Here is a 25,140-nt window from a genome sequence, read left to right on the forward strand (position 1 = left end):
ACCTCATATCACAGGACGGTGCTTGGGTACAATTTAAAATAAAATTTAAAATTCAAATTTGGGGGAGCCTTTGTTGTTCTATTGGCTTACCCAGCATCTGACCCTCTTTTTGTGAGCAATGTCTTTTTGCACCTTAGAATCATAGTGGGTGATTCTGCTGAACCCACTTCTTGGAGCCTGTGAGAGCCTCGTGCTTCCCTAGACCTCAATGGCAGACCTATTATGGGCACCCAAAAAGAGCACTGTGACAGTCCCACTTCAGCTATAGATGGTAAAAGTTACCCACTAGACACCACAATGAAGGCCTATAGCCCAGCTACCCTGGAGGCTGAGCCCAGGAGCAAGAGTGGGGTGTCTGTGTGTTGTAACTGGGGAATTGGGGTTTGAAGGTCAATGTTCACAGTCTATTGTTCAGGTAGTAATGGCCTGGCCATTATGGTCAACAGTATGAAGATTCCCCTCCCTTAGAAATAAAAGTGGAGCTACGGGGTTGGGGATTTAGCTCAGTGGTAGAGCGCTTGCCTAGCAAGCGCAAGGCCCTGGGTTCGGTCCCCAGCTCCGGAAAAAAAAAAAAAAAAGTGGAGCTACCCAGCTGGCCATGGTGGCACATAACTTGAATCCCACACCAATTGGGAGGCAGAAGCAGGTGGATCGCTGTGAATTTGATGCCCACCTGGCCTGCATGGTGAGTTAGGCCAGTCAGGGATATATAGTGAAATGCTCTCTCAAAAGAAATTTTTGAAGGAAGGGGAGAAGGAAGAAAAAGGAGGAGGAAGAGGAAGAGGAAGAAGAAAAAGAGGAGGAGAAAGGAAGAAAGAAAGAAAGAAAGAAAGAAAGAAAGAAAGAAAGAAAGAAAGCTGGGAGGCAGCTCAGTGGTTTGTAAAACACGTGTCACAGAAGTGTGAAGACTTGAGTTCAAGTTTCCAGAGCTTATGTAAAGCTCAACAAAGTGGGAATGGCCTCCTGGTTCTCCAGTCCCAAAAGATGGGCAGTAAACACAGGTGACCCCCAGACACACAAGCAGTGCTTAACGACAGCAACACAACAAAGAAACCCTGTCTCAAAGGAGGTAGAGGGGATAGCCACACCTGGGGTTGTCCACTGATCTTCACTGTGGGACGCTCACACCTACATGCTAACCCCACACTCACAGTCCAGTACAGCAGACTTATGCTTGCAAGCACACACAATAAAATAAATGGATGAAAAGGAGTGTCAAAATACGAATCCACTCTCTCTGCATTGGACCCCTGGATCTGAGGGCCCAGGTCGTCACAGGGGAAGGTAAAGGCAGATGAAGAGACCCAAAATTGACTGAGATTAATTTCTTTCTACCTGGTGAATGGGTGTCATGGCAGAAATTACATCCAGTGTTACAGGATCAGCGATGTTTCCTGCAGACTCCCATTTGTAGACTGGGTTTCACCTACTATGTGAACAATTAATTAATAAACACTCTTCTTATCATTTTGTTACAAATCAAAGATTAAAAAAAACTGTTGGCAGAATAACATTCGATGCACAAAAGAAAGGCCACTTGCAGCTTTTGCCACTTGCAGATTTTCCTTCAAGTCTTTGAATTCAGGAGACATACGGAGATTGGCACACGTTCACCTCAATGACTGTAGCAGTGGAGCAAGCCTATGGCCTCCAAGACTGTGGCTCGCTCCTTTGTTTCTTTTTTCTTGATTGTTCATTAAGGATCTGAATACAAGACCCTCAGTCTAGTGGGAAGAGACCAAGGGGATGGAACAATGCTCATTGGTGATGGCTGAGGAGCCTCCCCCGCACCCCCCAGCCCATGTAACAGTATCAGGAGCACCCACTCCAGCAGACAGCTCTAGACTCCAGGGCTGTTCAGTGTTGGCCTCAAGCATCTTGGGAGTGCCATGGGAGTAGGCTTGTGGATGGTGGTGACACAATAGTAGCTCCCACAGGGAAAGAACAGCCAAGGCTCCCAGGAGCTGGGAACCTGAGTGTACATGGTCCAGAAACCAAGCCTTTCAGGCCCCCATCTAAATCCATAGGCTTGCAGGCTCACTGTCCCACTGAGCTCAACCCTGACCCAGGAGCAGGGAAAGGAGTGAGTAGGGACAGGGCACACAGATGATCCAAGACTGATTGCAGGGTCTCTGGTTCAGGGACTTGCAGGTCTGACTCCATTGCTCTTTCACTGTCCTGGTGCACCGGGCATGCCCGAAGGCTTCTGGGAGTATAGGTTATAGCAGGGGCAATTAGGAGGGCTGGAGAGCCTGTGAGAAAAAGAGGAAACAGTGACCAAACCGGGAAGAGGAGGTGCCTTCCCAGAAGGAATCTCACCATCTATTGCCAGAGGGATGGAATGTCTGCCTCATCCTTTGGCAGTGCCCACACAACCAAGCAGGGTATGAGGACAGTCTGATCTGACAACCTCGGAGATGAGCATAGGTGGATTCCCTTCCTGTGTTACCCCATGATGATGGAAATGCATCCAACGTAAGTTTGTTAGCTTCCTTTATTCTCAGCAAGTGGGAAGGGAATGAAATGACCAGAGAGGAGGCAAATGGATGTTCTGCCTCCACCTATCCCTTCCAGCAGGACCGCAATGGCCTCACCTGCAAATGGGATTAAGCAGTGATCTGTAAAACCTTATGTAGACAGTTACTACGGGCCTGTGCAATTATGACCGGCACCACTGCCATCTTTGAGGTAACATAACTTGAGATCTAGGAGCTCAGGAAGACTGAAGGACTAGCCCTATGGTTCATGGCAAAGCCTACCTGTACCAGAGCAGAACCAGCAGATGGGGTTGAGAGAAGATGAAAGCCAATTCCCCTTCAGGTTCCAAGGTCCTTTCATTGGTTTTCAGGTGAAGAAGATGGCTTGGGTATGAGGACTCAGGTCTCAGGCACTGAGGGCATCGATGCCAGCAGGGCTGAGTACCAGCGCTTGAAGTATGTCAGAGAGGGAGACCACACCCAGAAGATGCTGGGTCTCATCCACCAACACCAGCCTATGCACCTGTGGGTCCACAGGGTTCAGGGAGGGGCAGAGCCTTTGGTTAAAGCAGCTAATAGGGCCAGTCCCAAGAAGCAGGGAAAGCTTAACACAGCCCAAGGAGAAAAGGGCATCTCCTGGGAGCAGCTGGTCATGGCTTTGACCACTTAGCTGGCTGTGGATCTTGGCACAAGGGCCCTATGAACAGGACCAGACACCTACCAATGCAGATGCCAAAAGTTGGTCACGAAAGGGAAGGTAGGCCAAGTGCCCAGGATACAGGCATGGCGAGAGCTATGCAACAAAGAATTAGGCCATCTGTGTTGAGGGCATGCCCAGCAGGGTGCAAGGTACCTGTTCCCGTGCAATCCTGTCAATGACTTCACCTAGGCTCTCGTGAGGCTGGCAGGAGAGAACGCCCTCCAGACACAGTGTCCTCTGCCTCAGAGCTTCTCCCACACTCATGTCTAGGTGGTTGTAAGTTTGTTGTGCAGCCAAGTGCTGGGGCAGGGAGAAGAGTCATGAATCAATCTCATCACCCAGACTGCAGTCTGATACACTTGCAGAGGGTAGTCCCATTGGTTCCCATACTGCAGCCTCCCTGCAGTATCCCCTGTAAGTGTCCCCACCGACACTTACAATGACATCAAAGCGGGAGTAGAGGCCCACGACTTGACCTGCAGTGAGGATGGAGGAGAAAGACAGGAAAGAACACACCTCAGTACCAGAGTGCTCTGCAGGGGAAATAAAGTCTTTGAAATTCGCATCTTGACAGTCCCACAAGCTGCTGCTTTAATCATGGGGCCTCAGATAGGTTTAGCATCACTAAGATGCCTGACTTCAGGCGTTAAACCATTAGACCTTTAGGTCCAATTTCTGGTTCACAGGAAAAAGGGCCTGAAGAACAAGGCATAGCCTTGGCAAATGGACAAATTTGAAGACAGAACTCTAAAAAAATATTGTATTTCGTGTGCATTTGGTGTTTTGCCTGCATGTATGTCTGTGTATGTGGAGGCTGTTGGATCCCCTGGAACTGGAGTTTCAGATAGTTGCGAGTTGCCATGTGTGTCTGGGAATTGAACATGGGTCCTCTGAAAGAGCACCAGTGCTCTTAACCACTAAACCATCTCTCCAGCCTAGGACTTTAAAAAAAATTTTTTAAATTATGTTTAGTTAGTGTATGTGCTTGTGCATGTACGTGTGTGTGTGTGTGTGTGTGTGTGTGTGTGTGTGTGTGTGCATGTGTGCGTGTGTTCCACAGCATGTGTGGGTGGTCACAGCAGGACAAGTCTCAGGAGCTGCTTCTCTCCTTAGTGTGTGTTCTGGGAGTTGAACTCGGGTCGCCAGACTTGATTGGTAAATGCCTTTACTGGCTGAGCATCTCACCTGCCCAGTCATTCACAGTTGTGTTGGGGAGTATAAAATATGCTCACTGTAAGAGGTATAAACTGAAGGATCCAGGGGTGACAGCATCCAACATCTGTAAGTTACCTGGTTACTTCTGATGAGTTGATCACGGCAATATGTTGTTCTCTAGTATTGTATTAAATTTTGAAATTTTTCATATTTAAGTATAAGTTTAAAGTCCTTGGGGCTGGAGAGATGGCTCAGTGGTTAAGAGCACTGACTGCTCTTCCAGAAGTCCTGAGTTCAAATCCCAGCAACCACATGGTGGCTCATAACCATCTGTAACAGGATCTGATGTCCTCTCTGGTGTGACTGAAGACAGCGACAGTGTACCCACATACATTAAATAAATAAATCTTTTTTAAAAAGTCTTTCATAATATCCAGCTGCATTCCAGTGACTATAATTAGAAAGTTATGTGTGGGCTACATACCTCTTTTTAATGTAGTGTGTAGTGTCTGTGTGTGTTGTGTGTAGTGTCTGTGTGTATTGTGCATGTGTGTGGGGGGGCGTGAGTGTGTTGTCACATGTGTGTATGCTCTTGCGTTTGTATATGTGTGTATGGGCTTGTGTGTGTTTGTGTATGTGTGTGCTCCTTCATGTGTATGTGTGTGTGTTGTCACATGTGTGTGTGTGTGGGGGGCTTGTATGTGTATGCTCCTGCATCTGTGTGCATGTATGTGTGTTTCTACATATGTGTGTAGTTCCACATATGTGTGTGTGTGTGTGTGTGTGTGTGTGTGTGTGTGTGTGTGTGTGTGTGTGTAGGCTGGGAGTTGATGTCAGCTGTCTTCCTCTATTGCTTCTCACTTGTTTATTCAGGCAAGAGCTCTCACTGAACCTGGTATTCCAAGATTCAGCTAATCTAACTAGTCAGCTTGTTGTCCCAGGGATCCTTGCTGCCATCCCCTGAACCCCAGAACTACACACCACCCCCATTTTTTGAGACTCTAGTCTTTATGCTTAGAGTAAATCATTTAACTCACGGAATCATTTCCCAAGCCACAACTTTAAATACCTTGTGGCCATAGTCTAACTAAAGAAATACTCTTGCTGTCTGTCTGACCCTTTCTAAAGCAGGACAATGAGGTCTGGCTGGGTGTGAAGGATCCCATGGTTCATTTTTAGGTGAGCACGAAGGATCTGCTGTTTCCTCTGACCACCATCTTATTGTGAAAAGTGTTGTCAGTTCTCCTTCAAAGGCAGAAGGACCAGTTCCCTCCACACATGGGGCATTCTGGGGCATGGTGGTGCATTCCCACGATTTAGCATTAGGATGCAGAGGTAGTGTGGGCTACATAGTAATCTTCTGTGCAACAGGATGAGACTGTGTCTCAAAACAACACCCCTAGCACAATTCCCTTCCACACTTGGGGAACCTGGGCCTCAGAAAGGTTAAATAAACAGTCCAAAGTTCAAAGTGTGCAGGGGCTCCTAATTCCACTCCGTCTTGGGCCCTCCAGTTGATGACCCAAAGATTCTGGCTCAATGCTCTGCCCACGTCCTTCAGTCAGGCCCTCCCTTGCCCACCCTAGCTGGAGCCTTTCACCCTGGATGTACTACCAGATTCATTGACCACAGGCAGTGCAGACACTCGTCGGTCCACAAAGATGTCCAGCGCAGTCAGGATAGGAGCTGTTTCCAGAACTACAGCTAAATCTCGGAATGTGCCGATGCCCAAGTCTTGGATAGTGCGGCAGAGGAAGGAGGGCCGGGGCAACAGGGCACCCTGTTGGGATGGGACACGGTAGTGATCTCATCAGATGAAGACACTGGATCTAGAGCATCTCCCGAGGCTCTCCCCTTGCTCCACCATCCCAGGCTCACAAATATATGCAGGAACTTGAGTAGCCTCTTGTGTGTGAGTATGTAGAGCACAGTGCCAGAGACAGGGTCCAGGACCGGCAGGCGGTGGATTCGGTTCTTGATGAGGGCATAGACAGCTTCAAATAGACTTTAGGGAACAGAAGCAGTGAGACCAGAAGCAACATGGTAGAGGCCCTCCATCTGAGGTCCCCTAACAGGGAACCAAAGTTCCCTCATCCCTCTGCTTCCCAGGAAGAGATAGCACAAGGCATGATTCAAGAGTCAGACAACATGGGTCAGCACATAAAAGCCCTTGTTGCCAAGCATGTTGACCCGAGCTCAATCCCTGCTGTCCTGCTGGTGGAAGGCGAGAACCAACTTCTGTAAAACATGCTCCGTTCTCCACATGTTCACTGTGATACACCACACACACACACACACACACACACACACACACACACACACACACACCAAGCAACAAATATCAGAACAAAAGTCTTTAAGAGAGAGAGAGAGAGAGAGAGAGAGAGAGAGAGAGAGAGAGAGAGCGCAGGCTCAAGTGAGCAGAGAGGATGTTTACCTGTCATTTGGAGAGATGGAGACCAGAGGCTTGAAGCAACCTTGTAGGTAGATCTCTGCAGAAAAACCTGAGTCAGGCCACAGTAGTTCCCAGTGGCCTTGCTCTGTCTCCTGACTGCTTACCTCCCTGCAGGCACTTAAGGCTTCCCCATTGCCTTATACCCTCCCACCTTCTGTCTCAGGCCTTGGGCTCCAACTTGAACCCCTGCAGTCTTCTCCGACTTACCCCTCCAGGTCTCAATCTTGTGTTCTTCAATCTCATAGATCTGGACCTAAAGACATTGGTGGGACTTTGGGGTCAGACTTGAGCCCTGGAACATCAGGCCTCCTGAAGATGTCCCTATCCCAGCCCACCAGTCACCCCAGAACTCACCAGGGGAGATCTGTAGTAACGGTGCAGCACCAGGATGAAGTCCGTGATGGTGAGCATGCCTGCAGGGTTGGCAGGTGACAAACGTGGAAGAAGTTAGGCCTCAGTGCAAGGCTCAGTGAGGACCCAATGCCAACATTCTTGTACCACATGAGGTCCAACCGCCTTTCCTCACCCACAAAGCTCTGCTTCTTGCTGTCCCACAGAGGGGCTGCCCTCACACCGTTGGCCACCATGGCAAAGAAAGCTTTCTTTATCTGAGGGGCAGGAAAGAACAAACGGGGAGGAGTAAGGACTGACAGCAGTCCATCCTCCCCTCTTGTTGTCCCCACCAGTCTCCTCCCATGGTGTCTTTCTTCTCCATATGAGTCTGCCTCTTTCCAATGGCAAGGGCACATTTGCCACACAAATATGGCCACTTGTGCCCAGAGGGACTGAGGGATCATAATTAGACACAGCAGTGTTTCCTCCACAAGGAGGCCATGTGCATACAGACATGATGCTGTTTTACTTATTTAACGACTAGAGGTAATACTTAGTCACCCGTTGCACAGCTGCCTCAGTTTCCCCACTAAATTTGAGACTAACTTGTTTTGACTGGTATCCTCCATATGTGCTGGCTCTGCTTGGCTTTCATCTTTCCTTCCTTCCCATCTCTTCTTCCCTTTTCTTAACTCTTTTCTCTTCTCTCCTGTCCTTTCTATGTTTCTGGTGGTGGTGGTGGTGGTGATGGTGGTGGTGGTGGTGGTGATGGTGGTGGTGGTGTGTGTGTGTGTGTGTGTGTGTGTGTGTGTGTGTGTGTGTGTGTGAGTGTGTGTGTGTGCGCGCGCGCGCGCGCGCGCGCGTGTGTTGTTGTTGTTGTTCCTTGGTTTAGAGGCCGACCTGGAACTTGAGACCTCCCTGCCCCAGCCCCCTCAGTGCTGGCATTACACATGCGTTCCACTGCAGCCAACTCTTTGACACACATCAAGACTTAAGCAAAGCTTTTGTGATAGTATATTTCTTTGTAAAACGCCAGAGCCAGATTGTTCTGTGGATGACACATGTACTAGGCCTCGAGCATGTATGCATCTTGCCTCGAACATCATGCAGTAACAGTGCTAAGGACAGAGTCAGTCTAGCCTAACGGAAGAGTGGTTATCGCAGCTGGTACCCTCCTCTCGGTCCCGAGTAGCTCTGCAATGTCTTACAGGGTATTCTTACTTTGCCCTGGGTTGTTCGAAGACTTCTTTGAAACAAGGGAAGCAAGCTTCTGATCCCCATTTTAGAGATGACGGAGATAGAGTGGCCAACCCCAGGTTTAGCAGGTTCTAGGCAGCAGAGCTGTGATGGCGATTAGGGGATCCCCACAGAGCATGCTCTCTCCCTACTGTGTGTATGACGCTAAGAAGGAGTCCCAGAAAGGGGCTTTCAGACACTACAGCTTGACAAGACAGCCAGGAGAATGTGGGTGGTAGCTACAGAGGCAGGAGGCTGAGCCCTGTGGTTAAGTAGAGTCAAGCTAGGGTCTTACCTCCAGTGTGGTGTCAAAGATGACCAGTTTAGAGCTGGTGGCCATGGCATCATAACAGGTGTGCTCTTGCATGAAGTGCATATAGATCTGGGCTCCAGGTTTCTGAAGCTCATCGTCCCAACTCAGGCTGAGAAGTGGAGCCTGCGGGGAGGGGCAAGGCCGAGGCCTGTCCTGCTCCAGGCCTTTGAGCTCACAGTCCCAGACCTCTGGGCCTGGGAACTCTATGGTCAGCTCCAGGTCACCTGTGCTGGAGCCCACTGCTGAGGCTGCACAGTCGGGCAAGAACAGGTCCCACCCTGTGGTGGAGGTCTCCGCGTCAGCCAAGGGAACAGCTTGAGCCAAGGGTGTGGCCTTTGGGAATGTGGCCTTCTGCCTGGTGGACTCAGCAGCTGGTCCAGACTGGGCACCTGTTGGGGGAAGGAAGCAGGGAGGACAGTAACTTCATCTTCCAAAGCAAATACTCTCTGTGCTTTCAGTCTTTGGCAGCATTGGGGCACGGGGATATTGTAGAGTCTCAGAGTCCTAGCTGACAGTAACTCTGTTCCACCTTTCCAAGGTGGCTGCCCTGGGGCTTGGGGTTGCCAGCACAGGTATTGCTGTCTCGTTTAGGGAGACAGAGGCCATGATGGGACTGGGTTTAAGTCCATGTGATGGAGAGGTCTGAGGTCAAGCTCCGCTCTGGAATTCCTGCTGACCCTGTCACCATAACCGACCTTGGCCTCACCTTCTCCCAAACCTGGTGGCTCTGCTTCCTCTACGGCCTCCTGTCTCGTCCATCTGGAAGCTTTGACTCCCCGTATAGCACAGGTTCTCTCTGAGCTGGTGGCCACAGTTGGCGATGGCCATGAGTTTTCTTCTGGTTCTAAGAAGTCCATCTCTGGAAGGAGGAAAGGAACGTCTTTGATTAGTAGGGAATGATACAACAAACCAAGTCTGATGTCATTAGTGAGGATATTGGCCTTTCAAAGCCCCTCCCACCCACCCCCCTCGGAATATTTTTCGTTTTCTATTCATAGGAATCTTCCAAGGCACATATTGTAAATAGGAATAGCCTTCCTCCTAGTTAGCATGGGGGGGGGCGAAAATATGAGAGGTTAAGCAATTTATCACAAATCACACAGCAAAGGGGAAAGGAGAGATGGGGGACACACACTGGGGAAAAAGAGAAGAGAAAAAAGGGAGAAGGCTGAGGGGGAAAGAATTTCTCCTGACAAAAGCCAAGCTAGGAGTTAAGAACTGGAGTTCAAAAAGGCAGGAGACAAGGGAGCTAAAGAGAAAAGGCTAGACCCACAGGGAGCAGCACTCCACCCACCTTGGCTCTCTGGACCCCCACTGTGGCTCCAGGTCAGGGTCTTTGGGAGAGAATGTCTCAAGTGAAAATGCTTTCTGTTCTAAAGTCCCTGGGTTGTCCCCCTTTAAAAAGCACACCCACCCCAAACACCACAGGTATACAGATATGCACAACTTGCATGCCCCAGGCACACCTGGAACCGTACACAGGCACATACACGCAAAATACATACATACATAGCACCGACCACAGAATAGAGTGCACAACAAGCACCCGGGGCCACGTACCCGGGACACACACACACACACACACACACACACACACACACACACACACACGGCCACTCGCTTGCTGTCCTTCTCCGCGGCCCCCTGGGACCCCGGTACCCCAGGCAGTGTGTGCTCCAGCTCGGGCTCCATGTGGCCAGCTCTAGTCTGTTAGCAAATGCGCGACGGGCTGCGGCGGGGTGGCACTATTCTGGGCCGGTCGTTTGGCGGCAGGCCCTCGGGGTATCGGGTTCTCTCTGATTGTCAGGTCTTGGGAGGGAGAGCTCAGCCGGCAGCTGTTCCGGCACTGCAGCTTGGGGGCGCTACGGAGGTGGAACTCTCATCTTCGAACTGAAAGTTCTAAGGAGGAAAGTTGACTGCCTTTACCTTCTCTTTCATGCAAACTTCCCTAGCCTGGGTGGGATGAATTAAGGAGGATACACTCAAGGATGGAGGTGGGTGAGGGTGTTGTGGGTGGTCCCGAGAGAGGAGCCAGGGTATGTCGAGACTTCCCATTTTGGGTCCCACAAACCTATTCCCTTCTTTAGTGAAAGATGAAGGATGGAGAAAGAGAATCAGACCAGTAGGCGCTCTGCTGGTCATCACAAAGGCGAGAGATGGGACTGAGAGCTTGGGCTCATACCTGTGTGCAGAGGGAGAAATACCTGAATTGACCTGTGCCAAGGCGAGATGAATGGGTATGAAGGAGTCCAGACCCTAACCCACCATGAGTACTGACTCTGCATCTCTCTGTGCCAGAGGGGAACCCAGCCTGGCTCCTGTGCGGCGCACCGCTTTCTTTGGCATTCCTAGGGCCTGAGTCAGAACCCAAATGCGGAACACTGACCCAGCTGCTCTGGCTTCCCTCTCCCTGGCCTTCCCTTCGTCGTGTCATTCCAGTCTCTTCCATCGAGACCCCCTGAGTGGAACTCAGGAACGGACTATTGGATTCCTGCTGGATTTATTGAACATATTTTCTTCTCTCCTTCAAAGCACAAGCACCTGCAACTGCCTTTAAGGAGGGTGGAGACGAACTGTGTAGGAGGGAGGCTTTTGCTTTTCCTGAGTGTCTTTGAGACCTGGATCTGTTGCCAGAGAGGAGAACTCCCGAGGCACAGCAAGTGGGCCCACCTCAGTGTCCATGAGGCTGTGTTCTATTGCCTAGGCATGACAGTCATAGCCTGTATGACTTGTGACTATGGCCCACAGCTGGCCCCTGTGCAGTATTTTCCTTGCTAGCGGCTAGTCAGTCTCTAAACTAGTATTTGTTTTAGATTTTAAGTAGCAGCGCTTCCAAACAAAAATTGGTTAGGATAGAGGTTTGGTTGCTGTAACAAAGACCCACTGTAAGAATGCCCAGGAGCTTGAGAGGTGGCTTAGTGGGTGAGAGCATTTGCTGGACAAATGTGAGGACCTGAGTTCAAGTCCCCAGGGCCCACATATAAAGCTGGATGTGGAGGTGTGGAAGCAGGAGGATCACTGGGACCTGCTGGTCTCCAGCCTAGTTTCAGGTTTAGTGAGAGGCTCTGTCTCAAGAAAAATTAAGACAGAGCCTCTGGCACACCACATCACTCTCTCTCTCTCTCTCTCTCTCTCTCTCTCTCTCTCTCACACACACACACACACACACACACACACACACACACACACGGAGGAGGGGAGGGAGGGGGAAGGTATTTTAAACAATAGTCTATAGACAGTCAAGAACTGGTAAGGTAGTTGTGAAACCATCCAAAACAACTTTCTTCTTGAATATCAGATGACCATTCTAGCTTCTACCCTTGCACTAGCATTCTAGCTGGAAGAAAGGAAAGGAAAAAAGAAAAGAATCCATGCAGCTCCTAAGACCCAAAGTGGAAGCTACTCCCTCACTTTTGCCAACTTTAGCCACGAGGCTTCAAAGGAGCAGGGAGTTGGTGATCTCAGTCATTATGATGGGCAGTCGTTCCAGTTCAAATTCATTTAATTCTACCACTAAAAGAAAAGAAAACTAGAGAGTCTCATTTGGCAATCTCCATTACATAATGTTTTCATTCCATCACCCAGGCATGGAAAGGAACTCAGAGAAAACAGACAGTGCTTTCCAAGGTCATTTGGCAAGCAAACAACCAGCTTAGACTTTAATTGGATCTGGCCGATCCCTGAAGGAACTTTTCGTCACTTCCAGTCAACATGGTTTGGCCACCCAGGGGCCAGAAATCAAATGAGCTGAAAGATATTTGCACACGGAAGGGTAGCTCTGTTCTGAGGAGGGTACAAAGGTCACGTGCTATAGTGAACGATGCACCAGTTCTGTGTGTTTGATGCAATCAGGGCTGACTTTCCAGAGGAGGAGGTCCTATGTGGAACATGGAGAATGGAGCATTGAAGGGAAGGCAGAGGTGTGAGATTTAAGCCTGCTCTGAATCCGTGAAAGGGACGGGAGGTATACTGGGAAGGTCAGGAGTGGCCTTTCCAGGTTTACTGCATCATGTGCCCTTGGGATTGGACCACAGAGCTGCTAACTCATTTCAACCAGTGTAAACACTCAGATTGTTGCTGTTGTTATCAAAGTCCTACAAAAGAGGTGTACTCAGGCTACCAGAGGGAGGAGGATGGGAGAGGTAGCAAGGCAGGCCCGGACTCTAGTCCTTGTGCAAATGGTTCCAAAGGTAGTGGGGTTGTCCAGTGGCAGACAGGTATTTACCTCGAATGTGTGAGAAACTGAACTCCACGCCTCAAAGCAGGAAAAGAAAGGAAAGGGAGAGGAAAAGAAGAATGGTCTAGGGAAGTACCTCAGAGTGTTTGCCCAGCCTGCGTGAAGTCATGGTTTGACCTCCAGCACCTCATAAAATCAGCATGGTGGTGTATACAGTAATCTTAGCACTTAGGAGTGGAGGCAGGCAGATCATAAGTTCAAGGTCATCCTCAGCTACACAGGGGGTTCAAGACCAGTCTGGGATACATGAGACCCTGTCAAACACACACACACACACACACACACACACACACACACACACACACACACACACCACAAGACAAACCCCAGATCACAAATGTGCAAAGGAAAGGAGAGTTCCTTTTAGAGCAGTGGATCTCAACCTCCCTAATGCTGTGACCCTTTAATATAGTTCCTCATGCTGTGGTGACCTCCCAACCATAAAAGTATTTTCATTGATACTTCATAATTGTAATTTTGCTACTGTTATGAATTGTAATGTAAATCTGTGTTCTCCGATGGTCTTAGGAGGCCCCTGTGAAAGGGTTGTTGGAAATCCTGAAGGGGCCACGACCCACAGATTGAGAAACAAGCAGGTTTTCTCATACTCATCTAGAGAGCCACATCAGTGTGAAGGAGAACGGGTAAGAACTCCAAGTCTGGAGAATCCTGGGCATGTGAACAGCGCTTACACAGCACTATCAACTGTGGTTGCTCAGATTTGGAGCCAATCAACCTTCTAAGTTTTGAGGATACTGGATTGGCAAAGAATCCATAAGCCTACTTGGAAGGCCTCATGCGACCCTCCTCTCTGGTTTTCATCCACCGGTCTCCAGCAGATGGGAAAGGTGTACCACTCCCACGCAGCTGCAGTGGACACCTGGTAAGGAACAACTTCCCATGGGCAAAGCTGCCCGTACCGGAAGTCAGCTGTGCTGCCCACACTTAGGGATTCTTAATATCCAGTGGCCTCTGCACGTTGGTCAGTTGGTCATCATTTCCTAGTTCAGGATTCTTTTTAAAAAAAGAATACATATATATTCTTCAGAAGCTATGAATGTTTTCTTCCTTTTGGAGGCAGGCAGACCCATGACTCTGTTTTCTTTCTTTTTCTGTCAGTAAACCCCCACAATTATATTTCCCAGCTTCCTTTGCAGATAGTATGGCCACGTGACTAAATCTGGCCAATGAGATTTCAGCAGCAACATCATAAGGGTGCCCTTGAACGGGGGAAACATCCCCTAGGCCCCTAACGGGGATTGTGAAATGATAGTCAGCACTGGAGCAGCCATTAGGTCACCATGACGGAAGACGTAGGCTGAAATGGGGGAACCTCCCCCACCCTCATCTAGAGCTACCTGTCTTTATTTTGTGTTGCCCTGACAGAAGATCCCAGACTGGATAATTTACAGTGAAATTTATTCCTCATGGTTCTGAAGTCTGAAGAAATCCAAGATCATGAACCTTCAGCCATCAGGGACTTTATGGCAGAATGCAGAAAGTAGAAGGCATACTTCGGTGCAGGAGGACCCAACTCACTCCAATAGAACAGACTCCATTGCCCTCAACAGCCTCCATCTTGGCATTGCTGTACAGGGACTTTGGGGGACACAGTCAGATTGTAACATATCCCCACCCTCATCCCTCATCCGGCCTTCTCACCTCTGGGCAGTTACATTAGAAACAAATTGCTGTGTTTAAGTCACTGAGAAGTTGGACTTTTTGTTAAAAGCCTTTCTCTAGCTAGCACATGCACACTGTGGGGTGGGCTGGACTTAGCAGTTGCCGTGTGTTGATGTAATGCTTCCACGGTGCTCAGTATCTCCCAGACATTGCAAAATGCACCCTAGGCAGTGGACCCCGTGGCCCCTCGCAGCCCTCTGAGATGAAGAGTTTTATTACTTCTGTTTTGCAGAGGAGGAGGAAACAGAGGCAAAAATAGATTTAGTAACTTGATAAAAATATCAAGTGATGGGGACAAGGCTAACATTTGCCGTTTCTGGATTCCGTCAGCCACAACTGACATGTGAGAGGACGTGTGAGAAGCTCAGGTCTGGCAGGTACTAGACGCTCAGTAAATCCTTCCTATTGTCATTCGTCACCCCACTTGCTCCCCTCATGTCGTCAGGCGTCCATTTCCAAGACTCTGAAGGCAAACCTTGTCTGGCAGCCCTGATTCTCACCTCACACAGCCATCAAAATGGCTCCAGCAGGGGCAGAGCTGTACAACACTGAAACCATTGTGGTTTTCATTTTAAAGAGTGTGCTCCTCTGCCCTGCCCTGGCCTGGCCTGACCTGGCCCTGCCTCTACCCTGCCCTGCCCTGCCCTGGGCTAGCCCTGTCCCCACCCCTGCACCTGCTCCTGGACCACTGTTCCCACACCTGCTCTTGCTGCCAGCCCCACCTCCACCCATCCCCCTGGGCAAGGCGAATCAGCAGAAGGCACTGGCCTCATCTGGGTCATGCAAACCTCTTTGGTGCTTGGTTTTCATCTCTGGCCATGGAGTTATGTTTCTTGTAACCCTACTTCTTGGCTCTCTTGCACACTCGATTTATATTAAGGGCTGTGCACTTTGACCCTAGTGTGGATTTGGCTGCCATCCTTGCAGAGCTGATTTGTCTGGTACATGAAGTTGGAGATCTTGTTTAAGTAATTTTTCTTTTAATCAAAGGGGGTGAAAACACTTTGAAGAGGCTGAGGGGAGTACCCTGGTTGAAACCTACCTCCGATAAGCTGCAGGTGGGGTACCCTGGACCAGAGTGGCTCAGACACTGAGAGAGTGGCCTCTGTTGCTTCATCAGACACAGACATTGGAAGCTCTGTCCACCCTGTCTATGGCTGGACAACATCATGAGTGTTAGAGTCCCAAAGTCCTGGACAGAACCAGCACTGTGTTGATAAATCCCAGTGGCCTCATAGTCCCTCTGTGGACCGCCTTTTGGAGGGGTACTGGGAATAGTGTTGGGTAGGTGCTGTTGGCGTCTGGAATTTCTTTGCATCTCTATGGGAAAAACCTCACATCTGCTTTCAGTGTTTACAGTGCTCTCCCTACATGTGGGGTGTGTGTGTGTGTGTGTGTGTGTGTGTGTGTGTGTGTGTGTGTGTGTGTGCATGTGAGGGGCACATGTGGAGGCAGAAGTTGATGTCAATGTCTTTCTCAATTGTTCTCCATTTTTTCTTTTAAACCTTTATCTCCCACATTTCTAGCCTTTTAAATATTTATTTTTTTGTTTTAATTGTGTGTATCTGTCTGTGCAACTGTGGGTGGGTATCTAAGAGTGAGTGCAGGTGCCTGTGGAGGTCAGAACGGGCCACCGATCCTCTAAAGCTGGAATTGCAGGCGTGTGTCAGCTCCCCAGCATGGGTGCTGGAAATTGAACTCTGGGCCTCTGGGCAAGCAACAGGTGCTTGATAACCACTGAGCCATCTCTCTGTCAATCCATCTCTCCAAACAGGGAGCTTACCAATTTGGCTAAACTGACTGGCTTGTGAGGTTTGGGATCTACCTTTTCCCCACCCCTACCTCCAGTGCTGGTATCACAGAAGGTAAACCTGGGTGCTGGGGATCTAAACTCAGGCCTTTGTGCCTGTATGACAAACACGTTACTGACTGAGCCTTCTCCTGCCCCTGCTGTTTAAACTGTTACCTAGCAATTTTAGTTATTGAAGAAACCGTAACCGCCCCCAAGCTCAGATCTCATGACTTTCTGAGACTTCAATTATAGTGGGTCCCAGAAGAATCTGCTGCATGCTCACCTAACTGCACATCGAGTGCCTAGGGCCACAGTGACAGCGAAATGGACAGAATTACCCAAAGGGAGCAGGTTACACTTTTGCTGAAGTTAACAGAACTCCTTTCCCTGGATCTGGTATTGAGAGGTTGAAATGTGGGGATCTCCGAGGTTGCTCTGCAGAATTAAGACAAATTAAGACAAATCAGCACCAAAGAGCCCTTCTGTCAATCACACCTGGACCAAACCACCTGAGCTCGCTGCGCTCATAGAAGACCAGGTTTGGTTCCCAGCTCCCAGCACCACACAGAAGAAGAGAACAGCCTCTCTTTAACTGTTCTCTGACTTCCAGTTTTCTCTCTTCTGCCCCCTTCCCCCCCTTTCTTTTTTTTTTCCCCCTTTTCTTTTTTTTCGGAGCTGGGGACCGAACCCAGGGCCTTGCGCTTGCTAGGCAAGCGCTCTACCACTGAGACAAATCCCCAACCCCACCCCCGTTTCTTTAATAAATAAGTGAATAGTGTATTTAAAAAGACAGAGAGCAGGGCTGGAGAGATGGCTCAGAGGTTAGGAACACTGTCTGCTCTTCCAGAGATCCTGAGTTCAATTCCCAGCAACCACATGGTGGTCACAACCATCTGTAACAGGATCTGATGCCCTCTTCTGGTGTGTCTGAAGAGAGCGACAGTGTACTCACATATGTAAAATAAATAAATAAATCTTTAAAAAAAAAAAAACAAAAAACCCCAAAAAAACAGAAAGCAGAAGAATGTCTTCAGTACTTAAAGTACCAACTTGTAATTTTTTGTGGGATAGAGTGGTTCGAGACAGGGTTTCTCTGTGTAGCCCTGGTTGTCCTGGAATTCACTCTGTAGACCAGGCTGGCCTCAGACTCACAGATCTGCCTGCCTCTGCCTCCCAAGGGCTGGAATTAAAGGTGTGCCATCATATCCTGCTGCTAACTTGTAATTTTATACAAAAAGAAAATTTGTCAAAAAGGTAGAAGGGGAGCTATAGAGATGGCTCAGCAGTTCAGAGCACTGGCTGCTCTTTCAAAGGACCTGGAAGCAATTTCCAACACCCACATGGCAGCTCACAACTGTCTGTAACTCCAGTTCCAGAGAATCTGACACCCTCACAGACAGCACAAACAAACATGCAGGCAAAACACCAATGCACATAAAATAAAAGTAAATTAAGTATTTTTATAAAAAAAGGATATATCTTAACACTGAGTTTTCCCCACAGGCTCTGGTGTGGAATGCTTGGTTTCTTGCTGGTGAGTTGATTTTGGAAACTTCGAGAAACTTTAAGAGGTGAGGCCTAGCTGGAACAAATAAAACCCTTAAAGAGTATGACTTTGAAGGGAGGCTGGAGAGATGGCTCAGTGGTTAAGAGCACTGACTGCTCTTCCAGAGGTCCTGTGTTCAAATCCCAGCACCCACATGGTGGCTTAGGACCATCTGTAATGAGATCTGATGCCCTCTTCTGGTGTGTCTGAAGACAGCTACAGTGTATTGATAATAAATAAGTAAATAAATCTTGAAGGGTATACATGGTCTCGTCTGTTTCTTCACTCTCTGCCTCCTATCTGCAGCCTCCTTCACACCGCCTGCTGCTGCTTTTCTGAGCAAGCACAGGAGGCCACACAGCCATGGACTGAAGCCAAGATACATCTGTACTAAGTTGTTCCTCCAGGTACTCTGGTTATAGTTACTCAAGAGCAACTGACACAATACCTCTTCCAACAGGTAAAAGCAGGCCATTCCTCACTCTAGTTCAGGAAACTCTGGAATGTATGTTCCCGGAAGCAGTATCTTTTTGTTGTTGTTGTTGTTTGCTTTTGGGGAGGTTGTTTTGTTTTATTTTCTTATTTAACTTTTATTCATAATCATAAACTTAACTTTGCAATCCTGCTAGACTTGAAGGGGAATGAGGAAAATATGGAACCCAAAGAACTTCAGTGAGAGCAGAGATTACAGGGTATTGCGAGCAGATGGGGTGGGGCGCTCTCCCGAGAAGGAATGGTTTGATGGGTAAAATGCCTGCAAGACAAAGAAATTAGCGTTGTCCACAGTCGGAGATGGTGATCTTCTTACTGGTCTTGCCCTTCCTGGACCCAAAACGTGCATGGCTTCCACAATGTTCGTGCCTTCTCTCCCCTTCCCAAAGACCACACACTTGCCATCCAGCCGCTCAGTCTGGCAGTGCAGATAAAAAACTGGGAACCACTTGTGTTTGGTCCAACATTTGCCATGGACAAGGTGCCAGGACCTGTATGCTTCAGGATGAAGTTCTCATCCTCAAATTTCTCTCCGTAGATGGACCTGCTGCCAGCGCCATTATGGCGGGTGACGTTACCACCCTGGCACATGAACCCTGGAATAATTCTGTGAAAGGAGGAACCCTTACAGCCAAACCCTTTCTCTCCAATGCTCAGAGCACGAAAGTTTTCTGCTGCCTTTGGAACTTTGTCTGCAAACAACTCAAAGGAGACGCGGCCCAGGGGCTCGCCATCGACCGTGATGTCGAAGAACATGGTGGGGTTGACCGTGTCTGCAGCAAGGAGCAAAAAGCGACAGCGGCATCTGCAAAGCCAGGAAGCAGTATCTTACATAGTAGATCATAACTCTAAAATTGTAAAACTGAGGATAATCTACAAATTTTGTTAGTATAGAGAGGAACTAGGCCCAGTGACACAGACCCATAATCCTTGGGAGGTTGAGGCAGAAGGATCATACGTTCAAGGTCATCCTGGGTGACTAGGGAGATGCTGTTTCAAAATAGGAAGTAAAAAGAAGTCTGGAGATACGGCTCAAGGGTAGAGCAGATTCCTAGCACATATGAGGAATATGAGGATATAGCTTCAATCCGTAGTGCCACAGATGGATGGATAAATAAATAAATAAATAAATAGCAATTGGCTAAGAATTTGTGTCAATGGTAGAGTGTGTGTCTAACTAGGTTCAATCACTGCAAATAACAATAATATTAAATAGCTAGAAATAAATAATGTAATTATAATGTACTGAGGTTAAAGATTTAAATATTTCCCATAGCCATACAAGACTTAGGAGCAGGGGCTGTGGAGTTAAAGTACTTTAAAACATCTTAATGTTATCTGGGAAAAGGAAGAGTTTGGATTAACTAGGTTTTGATACACGGCCATACTGCTGTGATAATACCAGGAAAATCATCAAAAGAATAAACATCGAGTTAATAAGTTCAAGAAGGCAAGAGAACTCAGGCTAGCCCAGTTGTTAAAGGATTTCCCATCCAGTGTGAGGATCCGGATGTGGGTAGTGGTGTCTTATAATCCCGGCTCTGGGAGGTAGAGGTGTTGTGCCAGGGAAATGTTAGTGATCCCCCCAAAAAAACAGACAGGATACAATTGGATGCAACGCACAGCAGGGATTTTATTCTATTTGAGCTAGCTTGGGCCCCCCCCCCCCGATGCACCACCATCATGCAGGATGGTTTTGGGGGGAGCCCTGAATATCTATTGGGGCAAGGCTTCATAGTGAGCGGCAAGCAGGGAGTGAGTGTGCAAGCATCTCATTGGAGAGCCACTGTGGCCTCTCACATCATTGGCTGGTGCTGGGAGTCATATCATAAACTTAACTTCTGCTCCCCTCTGCATTAGTGGTCGTTAGGCAGGGGGGTGGCCTTGTAACCTGGGGGTGCAGGTTTGTTAGGGGAATAACCTGGAGACGCTGGTCTTGTTGAGGGTTTATGTACCTGGAGACACTGGTCTTGTTGGGGATTAGCCTAGAGACTGGAGCTAGGCTTGGGTTTTGTTGAGGGGGGCAACTTGAAAACTAATGCTAGGTACCAGCCTATTAGTTTACCTGAGTTCAAACTTAAGTCAGGTTCTCTAAAATGGAGTCTAAATTTAAAAGATTTGGTTTCTCAGAGGCAGGAGGACCCCTGGGGCTATCTGGCCAGCCAGGCTCGCTGAATCAGTGAGCCCCTGATCAATGAGAGACCCTGCCTCAAAAATCAAGATGGGATGAGTCTTGAGATACAACACCCAAAGTTGTCTTCTGGCCTCTTCATGCACACACACACACACACACACACACACACACACACACACACACACACACAGAGCAAGATGTTAGGACATGAGAGACACTAGGACAAAGGGGGAATCCCTGAAAGACCTCTCCAAGGCTCTTCATGGGATCTGAGAGCAAGAGGTGGTCTGTGCTTATTTCCATGAAGTAACTGAGTAGAAGGGGCTACATGGTTGATGGTCTAAGGACATAGATCTTTAGGAGCAACCCAGAATGCCCCAGGCTCAACATGCTAGGGAAACAGCACAATGAATTTAGTACCAACCGCAGTGCAGAAAAGACACCAACCACATCTTTGAAAATCTCCCGGGGGCTGGAGAGATGGCTCAGTGGTTAAGAGCACCGACTGCTCTTCCAGAGGTCCTGAGTTCAATTCCCAGCAACCACATGGTGGCTCACAACCATCTGTAATGAGATTCGATGCCCTCTTCCGATGTGTCTGAAGACAGCTACAGTGTACTCACATACATTAAAAATGAGTAAATAAGGGGCTGGAGAGATGGCTCAGTGGTTAAGAGCACTGATTGTTCTTCCAGAGGTCCTGAGTTCAAATCCCAGCAACCACATGGTGGCTCACAACCATCTGTAATGAGATCTGGTGCCCCCTTCTGGCGTGTCTGAAGACAGCTACAGTGTACTTATAATAAATAAGTAAATAAATCTTTTTTTAAAAAAAGAAAAATGAATAAATAAATCTTTTTTTAAAAATGTCACCTCTAGGTCAGGTGCAGGTTCCCACCCACCGAGCTGCAGCTCGGCTGTCCTAAGCAGTTCGAGTTCACCTAGAACCAAGAGCCAGCTCTCGGCTGGAATTAGAGCTCGATGGTTTCTCTGTCATGAACCAAGCTCTAGGTTCAGTTCCAAAAACAAAAGATGGAGACTCTGGATTGAGCACAGCCTTGCTGCTTTAAGATCTCAACCGAGTCCTTGCTCTGCCTGGCCTCAGACCTGCCTACACTAGCCACGTGACTCTCGGTAGAGCACAGCGCATGCTCCCTGAGCTTTGACCCTCACATTCCTAAAATGGGAATTAGTAATACCTCTCTGGCAGAGTTGATGTTTCCAAAGTAACGCATGCATATCACTAGAAATTTCCAAAGAATGTAGACAGGCATAAAATGGAAAAGAGTCTGGGAATGTAGTGTTTACCTAGCACGCAGAAGGGCCTGGATTTGATTCTCAGCACTGCATAAACCAGGCGTGTTGGCCAAGGTCTGTAATCTCAGCCCTTGGGAATGGAGACAGGAGGATCAGAAATTCAAAGTCGGGGCTGGGGATTTAGCTCAGTGGTAGAGCGCTTACCTAGGAAGCGCAAGGCCCTGGGTTAGGTCCCCAGCTCCGAAAAAAAAAGAACCAAAAAAAAAAAAAATTCAAAGTCATCCTTACCTACGTAATGAGCAGAGGGTGGCCTTTCTTAAATGAAACAAAGAGAAAAAAGAATCGGGCTGGAGAGATGGCTCAGCGTTTAAAAGCACTGACTGCTCTTCCAGAGGTCCTGAGTTCAGTTCCCCAGCAACCACATGGTGGCTCACAACCATCTGTAGCAGGACCCCATCCCCATGCCCTCTTCTACTGTGTGTCTGAAGGCAGCTGCAGTGTATTCATATAAATAAAAATAAATAAATCTTTAAAAAAAGAGAGAGAGAATTCAAGTGGGACATCGTGGCACACATCTTTAATCTCAGCACTTGAGAGGAATAGGTTGATCTCTGAATTTGAGGCCAGCCTGGTCTGAAGAGAAAAACAAAAAGCAAAAGAAAAGGGAAAAGGGAGGAGGAGGAGGAGGAGGAGGAGGAGGAGGAGGAGGAGGAGGAGGAGGAGGAGGAGGAGGAGGAGGAGGAGGAGGAGGAGGAGGAGGAGGAGCATTTTCTTGTTCTCGAGGTATTGTTTTCAGAAACGCATCGATTTTGAGGATCGATCCTGGATGTGTCCCTGTTTGTTTGGCCTTGTTGGTTCATGGAACACCCATGTTTCATAACAGATGCTGTAGGAGGAGTAATAATCTTCCTACTTGTAAGCACTTTGCATTTTTGCTTTTTAAAGAAGTAAACATCACTAATAAATACCTATGGACTAATTTTGTTGGAAATCTTGAAATCACAAATTCATTTCAGACTTGGAAACAAAGGTAATCCCTTTGAGTCTTCTGAGGAGCTCAGGAGGTTCTAATGATGCTGTGTTTCTCTTCCCCCAAGAACATTTTGAAAAATGCTTTGTAAGAAAGAAGAGCGGTCTTATCTTCAGTGTGGCGTTCGCACGGGGAAGGTGATGCCAGAATGGAATGCTACTCTTCATGACTGAGGGTAGGCTTCAATTAACCTAGAGAGAAAAAACCTTTCCAGGAACAGCCCTGGACCCCACTGGTTCACCCTGTCCCTTCTCAGGACTTTGACCAGAGCAGCTGTGGTCTAGCCCCTCGGAGATCTCACCCAAGCAGTCAGTGTCGTCCAGTCCTGTGTTGGTGTCCGCCCCCCCCCCCACCCCAGTGGTTCTGAAGGGATCGCTGGCTGGTGCGATAGTGCGATCTGTTCGTTAGGATATGGTGCCCTCTGCTGACTTCTACCACATGAGGATTGTGGGATGTAGACTAGGCTAGGACTCAGACACTATTCATTGTCACATGGGGAAAGGGTCAGATGAAAATAGTGCTCAGCTCCCAGAACTTTGGCCTTCCTGGATTACACAATTGTTTGAAAAAAACGCCAAAGACCCACAAGTTGCCAGACGGGTCCTCCAGCCTTTCAGGAGTGTCAGCCGCACAGGAGACTTGCCATACAGTCAGAGCCCAGGTTCGGTTGTCCTTTGAGCTGCTCAGGAACACTAGATCCTGTTGATCCCCCTGAGTGTCTCCCTTTTCGTGTATGAATTTAACATCTGGGCATAGGTCATGTTTCCCTAGGTGCCATCAGCGTTGACTCTTCATGTATTTTGCTTTATCTGTGTTCTGTGTAAACTCCTATGACAACATTTAATCCTTAAATCGTCTCATTTTAACTTAAAGTTCTAAGGCAATGGAGCCATGGACACCTCTAGTTCTTTAGGAATTATCCTCATCTAGTTCAGAAATATTTGATTATCATCCTAAATTCTTCACTTAAAAAAATGGGAAAAAATAAACAAAAAACCTGAAATTTTGGGGGTTAAAAAAAATGGGCCTAGGGCTGGAGAGATGGCTCAGCGGTTAAGAGCACTGACTGCTCTTCCAGAGGTCCTGAGTTCAATTCCCAGCAACCACATGGTGGCTCACAACCATCTGAAATGATAGCAACAATGTACTAATAAATTTTTTAAAAAAATGGACCTAGAGAGATGTCTCAGCGGTTACGAGTGCTTGCTGCTCTTCCAGAGGGCCCAAGTTTGGTTCCTAGCAGCCTGTAATCTTGGCACTTGGGTAAGATAGAAGAAGGAAAAAAAAAAGATAGAAGAAGGAGGGTCAAGAGTTTAAGGCTAACCTCAGCTTCATCGCAAATTTGAGGCCAGCCTGGACTATATGAGACCCTGTTTCAAAATAATAAAATAAAATAAAAATGATTTGGGGGAAGATACCTAATATTTTTGCTATTGTTGAAACAGGGTTTCTCTACATAGCTCTGGCTGTCCTGGAACTCACTACGTAGACCAGGTTAGCCTCAAACACACAAAGACCCATCTGTGTCTGCCTCCCGGATGATGGGATGAAAGGCCTGCGTCACCATAGCTGGCCCTGGTATTTTTTGGCATCGGTCTTTCTCTGTGTGTGCACTATCTAACCCTTACACAGCTCTGGGGACTTGGCTCTGAACATTAAAATCCTCACGGGAGGCACATACTGGCTATCTCTCTGCCTGCATTTTCATAGCTGATAAGCAATTTTTCTGAAATTGACCATACCCTGGCTATCTGCAAATTCAACTAATAAGATTTTGCTTGCCTTCTGAAATTTCAAGTAAAATGGCCCAGGGTGGTAGGTGAGCTGTAATTGTAAGGGGCTGGGTCTGAGCAATGAAGGTACTTGGTGTGCCTGGGAGGCAGGCAGTGGCCATGTGAGTGCAGCAACAGCCTTGTGGCAAAGGCAGGCGGGGCCAAGTGTGGGACGTGGCAGACAAGGAGCTCAGGAAGGGAGGGTCAGAAGTCCTAGAGATAAAGTCAAGAAGAGGAACATTCTGCATCCTTGAACCTACTGAGTATCTTGTGGGTTCACGTTGGTCATGCGAAGGACATTAGTAATAATGTCTCCATTGGAATCTGCTTTGGATCAGGTGACTTGTCTACCCAGGTAGGGTAGACAGAGGGGGCTGTGGCAGAGAGTTGGGGTAGAATTGCAAACTGGAATGGTCATCTCACTCCTAATGATGACCGTGGCTCTAATGTCCACTTCTGCCAAACGTGTGATCCATGTAAATACAGAGACATGTAAAAGCAGACTCCTCTTCAAGTATTAGCTACCAG

The 25,140-nt window shown here is 48.1% G+C and overlaps 2 protein-coding genes and 1 pseudogene across 8 annotated transcripts in view; 1 reads left to right on the plus strand and 2 right to left on the minus strand.

Moving 5' to 3' along the window:
- Cyp27a1 (cytochrome P450, family 27, subfamily a, polypeptide 1) overlaps positions 1 to 61 on the plus strand; it is a 30,821-nt gene extending 30,760 nt beyond the window's left edge. For 2 of the 3 annotated variants that reach the window (XM_039083360.2, XM_063266977.1), the window contains exon 9: positions 1 to 57. This exon is cut by the window's left edge and continues 298 nt beyond it. The gene's annotated coding sequence lies outside the window, so the exon portion shown is untranslated. The other variant, NM_178847.3, reaches the window with a different exon arrangement.
- Positions 62 to 1,223: 1,162 nt separating this feature from the next.
- On the minus strand, positions 1,224 to 10,468 carry Prkag3 (protein kinase AMP-activated non-catalytic subunit gamma 3). 5 transcript variants are annotated; one of them, NM_001106921.1, is made up of 14 exons: positions 10,329 to 10,468; positions 9,964 to 10,003; positions 9,376 to 9,528; positions 8,652 to 9,058; positions 7,314 to 7,395; positions 7,142 to 7,200; positions 6,995 to 7,040; positions 6,770 to 6,836; positions 6,211 to 6,337; positions 5,947 to 6,112; positions 3,616 to 3,653; positions 3,331 to 3,477; positions 2,760 to 3,000; positions 1,224 to 2,252 (listed from the first exon to the last, which is right to left on the minus strand). In NM_001106921.1, exons 1-13 carry the CDS (start codon positions 10,359 to 10,361, stop codon positions 2,884 to 2,886), a joined length of 1,482 nt encoding a protein of 493 aa, NP_001100391.1. In that variant the 5' UTR covers positions 10,362 to 10,468; the 3' UTR covers positions 1,224 to 2,252; positions 2,760 to 2,883. The 5 variants fall into 5 exon arrangements, with proteins under 5 accessions (NP_001100391.1, XP_063123048.1, XP_038939290.1 ...); XM_063266978.1 differs by having other exon boundaries at positions 1,311 to 2,252; positions 3,363 to 3,477; positions 6,770 to 6,824; positions 10,329 to 10,463; XM_039083362.1 differs by having other exon boundaries at positions 1,311 to 2,252; positions 6,770 to 6,824; positions 10,329 to 10,463.
- Positions 10,469 to 18,469: 8,001 nt separating this feature from the next.
- Positions 18,470 to 19,175, minus strand: Ppia-ps15 (peptidylprolyl isomerase A, pseudogene 15; annotated as a pseudogene).
- Between the last annotated feature and the right edge of the window lie 5,965 nt (positions 19,176 to 25,140).

The sequence above is a fragment of the Rattus norvegicus genome, chromosome 9, assembly GCF_036323735.1.
Source record: "Rattus norvegicus strain BN/NHsdMcwi chromosome 9, GRCr8, whole genome shotgun sequence".
NCBI classification, from domain to species: Eukaryota; Metazoa; Chordata; class Mammalia; order Rodentia; family Muridae; genus Rattus; species Rattus norvegicus.

What these genes read in the sequence shown, in the direction of transcription:
- Prkag3 (NM_001106921.1), bottom strand. Translation starts at nt 10,361, where the DNA reads ATGGAGCCCGAGCTGGAGCACACACTGCCTGGG. An exon ending in TGGGGGTCCAGAGAGCCAAG is followed by an intron (nt 9,529 to 9,963) that starts GTGGGTGGAGTG and finishes TCCTCCTTCCAG; the next exon opens with AGATGGACTTCTTAGAACCA. An exon ending in GCCTGTGGTCAATGAATCTG is followed by an intron (nt 3,654 to 5,946) that starts GTAGTACATCCA and finishes TCCTCACTGCAG; the next exon opens with GTCAAGTCGTGGGCCTCTAC.